The sequence below is a fragment of the Nannospalax galili genome, unplaced genomic scaffold (genome assembly GCF_000622305.1).
Source record: "Nannospalax galili isolate Female #2095 unplaced genomic scaffold, S.galili_v1.0 scaffold996, whole genome shotgun sequence".
NCBI lineage: Eukaryota > Metazoa > Chordata > Mammalia > Rodentia > Spalacidae > Nannospalax > Nannospalax galili.
The window spans coordinates 1596132-1605348 of NW_008339436.1; the positions used below are offsets into that span (position 1 = coordinate 1596132).

At 46.9% G+C, this 9217-nt stretch overlaps 1 protein-coding gene across 1 annotated transcript in view; it reads left to right on the forward strand.

The window, feature by feature from the left end:
* The window catches only part of Ramp3 (receptor activity modifying protein 3), a 20802-nt gene extending 11843 nt beyond the window's left edge, over nucleotides 1-8959 (forward strand). The window contains exons 2-3 of the mRNA XM_008834107.3: nucleotides 6128-6260; nucleotides 7936-8959. Of these exons, the coding sequence (XP_008832329.1) occupies nucleotides 6128-6260; nucleotides 7936-8191 (389 nt within the window). The 3' untranslated portion in view covers nucleotides 8192-8959. The remainder of the gene's footprint in view (nucleotides 1-6127; nucleotides 6261-7935) is intronic.
* Nucleotides 8960-9217: the final 258 nt, after the last annotated feature.

Consider the following 9217-nt stretch of genomic DNA (forward strand, 5'->3'; position numbering starts at 1 on the left):
GTTGGGAGGCTTTGTATTACTGTTTCAATTTCCTTATATGTTATGGGTCTGTTTAAACTTCTTGGTTTAACTTTGGTGGTTCCCATGATTTCCGGTATCCATGCATTTCTTTTAGATTTTCAGAGTTTAGTAGTATATAGATTTTTAAAATATTCCCTTATAATGGTGTGGATCTTTTGGGTGTCTGTTGTGATGTTTCTGATTTTGTTGATTTGGATTTGCTCTTTCTTTCTTTTTGTTTGCTGGGCTATCTTGTTTAGCTTTTCAAAGAACCAGCTCTTAGATTTATTGATTCTTTGTATTGTTTTCTTTGTTTCTATTTTATTAATTTCTGCCCTGATTTTTGTTATTTCTTCTCTTCTGCTGGGTTTGGGGTTTATTTGTTCTTGCCGTTCCAGTGTCTTGAGTTGCAGTGTTAGGTCATTTATTTGGGCTCTTTCTAATTTTTTAATGTAGGCACTTAGAGCTATAAACTTCCCTCTTAGGACTGCTTTTAAAGTATCCCAGAGGTTGTGTTGTGTTGTCCTTTTTGTTGAATTCCAAAAATTCTTTTATTTCTTTCTTAATTTCTCTGTTGACCCACTCATTGTTTAGGAGTGTGTTGTTCAATTGCCACAAGTTCATGTAATGACTAGGGCTTTGGCCAGTGTTGATTTTGAGCTTTATTGCATTGTGGTCTGATAGAATGCATGGGATTATTTCAATATTTTTGTATTTGTTGAGATTTGTTTTGTGGCCAAGTATGTGATCAATTTTTGAAAAAGTTCCACGGGGTGCTGAGTAGAAAGTGTATTCTTTGGTGCTTGGGTAGAATATTTGAAATATGTCTGCTATGTCCATTTGATGTATGGTATCATTTAATTCAGATGTCTCTCTGTTTATTCTTTGTCCAGTTGACCTGTCTAATGGAGACAGTGGGGTATTGAAGTCCCCCACTATTACTGAGTTGGGGTTAATCTGTGTCTTAAAGTCCTGTAGTGTTTTTATGAATTCAGGAGCACCAGAGTTTGGTGCATATATGTTAAAGATTGTAATATCTTCTTGGTTAACTGTTCCTTTGATCAGAATGAAGTGACCCTCCTTATCTCTTCTGATTATTTTTACTTAGAAGTCTATTTTGTAAGATATTAAAATTGCAACCCCTGCTGCAATTTAGTGCCATTTTCTTAGAATATTCTTTTCCATCCTTTTACCTTAAGGTAGTACTTGTCCTTGAAGGTGAGATGGGTTTCTTGTAGACAGTAAAGAGATGGATTTTGTTTCTTAATCCATTCACTTAGTCTGTGTCTTTTGACTGGGGTGTTCAGTCCATTGGTATTTAAGGTTATTATTGAAAGGTGTGTATTTGTTGCCATCATTTTGATTGCTATTTGTGTTCTCTAATTTTGTGTTTCCTAGATTATTCCTTTATTTATTTTCTTTCATTGCCCTGGGGTATGGTTGTTTCTCTCCCCACTCTCTGTATTGCTTCAAGTATTCTTTGAATGGCTGGTTTTGTGGACATGCATTCTTTCAGGCTATTTGTGTCATGGAAGATTTTTCTTTCCCCCTCAACTATAATAGACATTTTTGCTGGGTAAAGTATTCTGGGCTGGCATCTGTTGTCATGTAGAAATACCTTGGTCCAGGAAATACCTTGGTCCAGGCTCTTCTGGCTTTCATAGTTTGCATTGATTAGTCAGCTGTAATTCTGATGGGCTTTCCTTTGTATGTGACTTGTTTTTCTTTTGCTGCTTTCAGTGTTCTCTCTTTGTTCTGTACATTTAGTGTTTTTACTATGATATGTTGTGTGGAGTTTCTTTTCTGATCCTGTCTATTTGGTGTTCTATGTGCTTCCTGTATTTGTATGGGGATGTCTTTCCTTAATTTCGGGAAATTCTCGTCTACAATCCTGTTTAAAATCTGGTTAACACCATTAACCTGAAATTCTTCTCCTTCCTCTATTCCTATGATCCGTAGATTTGATCTTTTCATGGTGTCTCACATGTCTCGCATATTCCATTCCTGTGTTTTTTTACAATTTTCTGTAATCTTTGCTTGAGTGATCCAATTCTTCAACTTTATCCTCTAGTGTTGAACTCTGTTTTCCATTTCATTCATTCTAGAAGTGAGGCTTTCCCCTGTTGTTTCAAGTTGGCTTATTGAGTTTTGCACTTCCTTCTTCATTTCTGCCTGAGTTTTCTTCAGTGTTTCTGTCTCTTTTGCGAATTCATTCAGAAGTTTATTCCTGCCTTCTTTTAGCTCTTTGATTTGTTTGTTCATGTGTTCTTTAAATTTGTTGAATTCCTTGATCATGTTTATGATTGTTCTTTTAGATTCTGTATCCTGGGTTATCTCTAGGGGGTTCTCTTTGTAGAACTCTTCTGCAGGATTGGTGGAGTTTGGTGGGAACATAGTGTTTTGGCTTTCCATTTTATTATTCTTTTGTTGTGATCTTGGCATATGAATTTCTTTTGTTGTTTATGATTCTGATTTGAGAATTAAGTTGAAGTAAGCTTCTGTTTGTATTTTTGGTTATGTAAAGCTGGTTGATACAGGGTTCAGGTTCTCTCAGGTTTAATTTGGAGGGAACTGATGGCTTCAGATCAGCTATACACTCAGGCTTCCTTCACCACGTGGAGGCAGCATCTGGGTGCGCTCAGGCAGTTCACTCTTCTCAGGTTGTCTTCTAGGATCTCAACCTTAGCCACCAAAGTCAGATCTGCCCTGGGGCTTTGGGAGGGGTCTCATGAAATCCCAGGTAGGGGGATGGGTATGGCACAATTAGGGGAAGCTCACCACCATGTGGACTCAGGATCAAGGGCTCTCAGGCAGTCCCCTGCATTCTCAGCCCCTCTGTCAGAGAGAGGCCAGAGGGAGGCAGAACTTGGCACTCTCTGGTGGTCTGCTGAGATAAGAGCCACTACACTGATGGAGGTCGGAACCCACCCTCTCAGGCTGTCTGCTAGGATCTCAGCCCTAGCCTACCAAAGCCAGATCTTACATTTAGCTTTCTTTCATAATTTTTTTCTTTGTACTTTTTTAGCTATTTTAATAGTAGTTTGCTATGTAACATATATATATATATATATGTCAGAATGTACTTCAAATTTATAGTTAATTACAGCATGTCTATAATCCCAGAGAGATAAGAGTCCATTGTGGTGGGCAGACATGGCAGGACACAGGGAGAGCAGCAGAAAGCTGAGAGCTCACATCTTCAAGCAGCATGGAAGCAGAGAGAAACTGGAAATGGGGCAAGGCTACTGTGCTGGAAAGCTTTAGTGTCAACTTGACATACCTGGGTAGAGGGAGCCTCAATTGGGGAATTGCCTCCATTGGACTGTCGTATGGCCATATCTGTGGGGCATTTTCTTGATTTTTGAGTGATGTGGGCAGTGCCACCCCTGGGCAGGTTATTCCATATTGTATAAGAAAGCAGGCTGAGCACAGGCTAGGGAACCAAGTCAGCAAGCAGTGTTCCTCCATGGCCTGTGCTTCAGCCCCTGCCTCCAGGTTCCTGTCCTAAGTTCCTACCTTGGGCTGTCTCAGTGATGAACTGTGACCTGGGAGATATAAAATAAAATAAACCCTTTTCTTCCCAAGTTGGTATTGGTTAGAGTGTTTTGTTACAGCAATTGAAAGCAAACTAGAACAGATATGAATTCTCAAGGCCTGCCTCCAGTGATGTGCTTCCTCCAGCAAGGCAACATTTCTTAAATTTTCACAAACAGCACCACCAACTGGGGCTAAGTGTTCAAATACTTGGAGCCTATGGGGGACATTTCTCAATCAAACCACCACATGGCTCTTCACCAGATGAATGCTACTGTGGTTACCCTAGGGCCTCATTCCTACTTGCTCTTGTTACCTTCCATCTCCTAGAAGCATATTGTATAGTCTTGGGGCCATTCAGGGTGAGCTGCCCCTAAGCCTGAACCCCAGGCTTCCTGCCATAGGTTGGGGTGGGCTGAGCCCAATACCTCAGCCCTCCCTTGGCCTCAGGCTCTTGTCTATGAACCTAGGAGTTCCTAGGGTTTCCTCTGTTTGAGGATTCAGAAGGTTATGGCCTTCCTTCCGGAGTCTGGTATTGGGCTACTGTAGCAGCATATAGCTGGGTCTGGACCCAATTTTTCCTTAGTCATGATGTTTAGTTAGCACCTCTCAGTGCCCAGTGTGGTCTGCACATGGGAGAGGGTAGGACTCTGAAACTCTTGCAGCTGCCTTGGAGTGCAGCATGCATTCGTTACCCTCACAGGTCTTTGCTAAATGAGGGAAACCCCTGAGCATTTACTACCACCTACAGTAAAAACTCTATGAACATGGTTTCTGGGCATACAGCTCAAGAGCCTTGTGGACATTTCCCTTGTTTAGAGATGGGGAAATGGAGGCTGAGCTGGTAATTTGAGAAACCTGGGAGGGGGCCAAGTCTATTCTAGTCCAAGCAGGAACTTCTTTCCTGTCCCTTCCAGCTCTGTACTGCTCCTAGGGCACAGAGAGCAGGACCGTGTACCACACCCCAGGATGTAGACAGCAGGTGTACACTTTTCAGAATGTACTTCCTGAGTGTGAACACACACACACACACACACACACACACACACACAAATACAAGCACACCAACATAGCGTACTTCCTGAGTGTGAACACACACACACACACACACACACACACACAAATACAAGCACACCAACATAGACAGCTGGGTTATACCTCCCTAAACATCACACACACACACACACACACACACACACACACACAAATACAAACACACTGACATAGACAGCAGGGCTACACGTCCCTAAACATCATACACACACACATACACACATATACACACACACACACACAAATACAAACACACTGACATAGACAGCAGGGCTACACCTCCCTAAACATCATACACACACACACACACACACACAAATACAAATACAAACACACCGGCATAGCAGGACTGTACATTTCCCCTAAACATCCCACATACATACACACATGTACGTGCACACCTACACATACATGCAAGTACATGGATAGACAACAGGGTTGTACACCTCCCCTAAACACACACACATCAGGATTGTACATCTCCCCTAAACATCACACATACGCACACACTTGCACGCACACATACATGCAAACACAAACACGTGGATATAGACAGCAAGTCTGTACACCTCTCCTAAACACCTCTTTCTCTTTCTCTCTCTCTCTCTCTCTCTCGCTCTCTCTCTCTCTCTCACACACACACACACACACACACACACACACAAATATATATAGTAGAGGTCTATATTTCTCAGTACATAGGCCTCCACTCGCTATTACACACACACACACACACACACACCCTACACACACACACACACACACACACACACACTCCAGGATATGGCAGAGTTGTACACAGCAGTATACATCTGGCAGGACTCTGTACACCCCCCCATCAAGCCACACAGAATGGAACTGTGCTTGATTATATGATGACAGGCAAAGCAGGGGCTGGGTGGAGGGAGTGCAGAAGCAGGGCGGCAGTGTCCATGGAATAGGATGACCATGGTATGGAGTGGGCCCTGGAGGACAAGAGGGCCTGTTTTATCCCCACCAAGAACACAAGGGTGGAGTGAAGGGGTGGTGTGGGGTGGGGGGATAGAATGGTGAAATTCTGGAGTGATGAGCAGTGTCAGGCCTGAGACTTCCCATGGACTCCCTCAGGCCTCCTTGTGGGCCTTCAACCTCAGGTCTCCCAGACCTAAGCAGGGCATCACAGGGCTGGGAGGTCCATAACCAGCTCAGAACCCTCTGCTGCAGCTCCATAGGCTATGGATGGTTCTGAGGTCTGCGAGCCCTTCTCAGGATTATTGTAGGTGCCCTGGGACACTGAGCTGGAGCTGGAGGCCCTGGCTCTTCTGAATGTGTTCAGGACCTCTGCCTACTCCTGAGGATTCTGGCCCAGGGCTTCACTGTGGCTCCTTCGCTGTGTTACTGCTGTGGTGGAGAGGCAGACTTGTCTTGCCTCAAGGTCAGGGATGAGGGAGGACTCCGGCCTATGAAGGAATATCAGCTAGAGGGGCTGAGAGGAGCTGTGCTTGCTACATCCCTGGGCATTGCCCCGAATCCCCTTTCTCATTATTGTTTCTCTCTCAAGGTGGGTGTGCCCGCGTGTGTGGCTGCAATGAGACAGGGATGCTGGAGAGGCTGCCCCGCTGCGGGAAGGCCTTCGCTGACATGATGCACAAGGTGGACGTCTGGAAGTGGTGCAACCTGTCCGAGTTCATTGTGTGAGTGCCTTGCTGGGCATGAGAGTGGCCACATTGCTGCTCACACTCTGCTTAGTTCTGTCCCTTGGCCCTTCCCATACCTACACTCAATCCTGCTCACATTCACCCGAAGACCTCCCATAGTCCCACCTAGCCCCGCCCACAGACTGCCCTTCACAGACTGCACAGGTCTACCTGGAGTCTGCCTGGCTTAGCCACATGGAACTGTAGGGACAGTCATTGCGGGAGGTGTTTCTGGGCAGCAGTTCACTGGAAAGGCCTTGGAAACTTGGGGTGGGGGTCACAGCAAGCGGTTCTCAATACACAGAGACACTGGGGACTTTTGAGGCAAAAGGTTTTCATGGGGTGTTAGATGACTCCCTGTCTCCAATATCCTGAGAGCCTGGGCACCTCCAGGGCCGTATCCAGGTTGAAGCCCAATGGGGCCTATGGGTCTGGACAAGAATTCTAGGCTTCTTTGTTTCTGCCTATTCATTGTAAAGGTTAACTGGGAAGCCACAGGTGTATGACCTGGGTTTTGAGAACCAGCCTGGGGTGAGTCTGGAGCCTGGCTGAGTGACTGCTCAGGAGGAGTGGACACAGGAGGACCTGGGACCCCGAAAGACAGGCCCTCTTGTTTTTCACCCTTATTCTGATTTCTGGAAATCCAGATGAGATGAAGCTCTGAAGCTACTTGCAGGAAGTAGCTCCTTCCTGTTGATGGACCAGGTCCTCTTCTCCTTCCTGGAACAGCACAGGAAGGAGGAGGTGTGCCCCTGACCTGACCCCATAGAGAGACAGGGCCAGGATCCTCCTTCTCCTGTGTTTGGCCTTTGTCTGCACAGGCTTGGCAAAGCGCTATCCTGGGCAGAGCTGCTGACCTTGGGCAGCTTTCTTCAGAGATTCCTAGATGACCTCAGCCTTGAAGACCCCATTAACAGGGAGGTCACCGTTTCTACAGGCCTCTCAGGCTAGGGTGCTACTGGGAATCTTTATATTGGGCTAACCCAATTGTAGCCCGTTGTCAGCCTATAGAACCAACTAAAGCCTGCTTGGACAGATGAGACCCATCACGAGAAGTCTGCTGAGAAATTTTCCCGTGTTTGCTCATATGAACAGTTCCCCAGGTATCCTGCCAGTTGTCTGGCAGAGAGAGGCAGCTTTCTAGTAGGAGGCAGACAGGTAGAGGCCTGGAGCTCGCAGGTCTGGAATTCCAGTCACTACATGGCACATGGGAGAAGATTGGTTTGGTTGGAAAGTAACTGGCCCTTGCCTCAGATAAACTCTTTTCTCAGCACTTTGGGATGCCCCTGATAGTTAGAGCCTTACAGGCCCATGTTGCTATGGACCTGGGTTCTGGAGAAAAAGGGCTTAATATGTCTTCTAGGAAAACCTGTATGGTGTTGGGGAGGTTGGTTGCTTAGCAGACATCATGGGCCTTGGGAGCTCATAGTTTCAAGGGAACAGGTCATAGTCATAGATGTGGGTAAAGGACATGGGGAGAAGGTCACAGGTGTAGATGACTCATTTGGAAAGATGTTACAGGAGCTTGGAAGTGACTTCTAAGACCACATTTTTGGTGGGTGGCCAAGTGGGACTGAACCTAGACCACTCCTTGCCTGTCCACTTGGGCCCTGGGTAGGGAAGATGTGAGAGGGTCTTGGGAGAGTTGGAGTCTCACTTTCTGCCTCTGCAGGTACTATGAGAGCTTCACTAACTGCACCGAGGTGGAGACCAACATTGTGGGCTGTTACTGGCCCAACCCGCTGGCCCAGAGCTTCATCACTGGCATCCACAGGCAGTTCTTTTCCAACTGCACTGTGGACAGGGCCCACTGGGAAGATCCCCCGGATGAAGTGCTCATTCCACTCATTGCAGTGCCTGTCTTGCTGACCGTGGCCATGGCTGGCCTGGTGGTGTGGCGCAGCAAACGCACTGATCAGCTGCTGTGAGGGCTTGCCAGATGGAAGGCCATGCCTGGCAAGCTGGAAGAAAGTTCCTCAAGGCTGCAAGAGCTAGTGGGTACCACCTTGGGTCTGCTGTGGCCACATCCCACCAAGCCATGGCAGAGTCCCCCCTGCCCAGGCTGATGTAGCCCCTACTCCCTGGCCTGCTGCCTGGCTGGGCCTTGGGCTGCCCATACAAGTGATTCACTCTTCCTTGGGCTATCAGAAGAGCGTGACAAGACTCAAGCTTGCATGCCAGGCAGTGGAAATGTGAACCCTGCACTCCCTAGGCTGGGTTCTCTGGTCTCTAGCCATTTCTTAGCAGAGTCTTATCCAGCTTCAAACCAAGCCCCAGGCCCTGATCCATCTCTAGCTCTGACCCTGACCCCTGCCATACCCAGGCACAGAGGGCAGCCAAGGTCTTCTGGAAGATATGGAACTCTGAGCCCTTCTGCTGGAGAGACCAAGTAGATCCACTGTTGGACATGGACAGCTTGGGGACTGGGGAATGAAGGGCAGACCAGGATCATCAGGAGCCACATGTAGACCTGTAGATCTGCCTGTCTTCTGTCTGTTCCACCATGATTCTGTAACCAATGTGGGATGGATCTGGGGGCTTAGCCCTTCATAGGGACCTACCCTGCAGGTAGGTGTGGGCTTTCTCCTTAAGATAGCTCCCTGGGGGCAAGGCACTCTCTGGGTGGAGTCTGTGTGCTCAAGTGCTCTGTCTGCTGCTGTCTGTCCTTTCTCTGAGTAAAGTCTCCCAACACCTAGTATTTCTTGTTTTATTTCAAGGTATTCAGAGGGGGAGTCGGTGGGTCTCTCAGGACTCCTGATTCTCCTATATTCATTTCACATGTACTCTGGTATTCAAAGCAGCACCCTAGAGGACTATGGCCCAACAGAAGAGGGCCTTACCATTCCACCTGAGCCCTATTTTCTCCTCTCTTTCCTCCTCTTTCTGGTTTTGCCAGGACCCCTGCCTATGGTGTTTTGGGGGAAGGCAGGCCCTGGCCAGATATGGCCAGACAG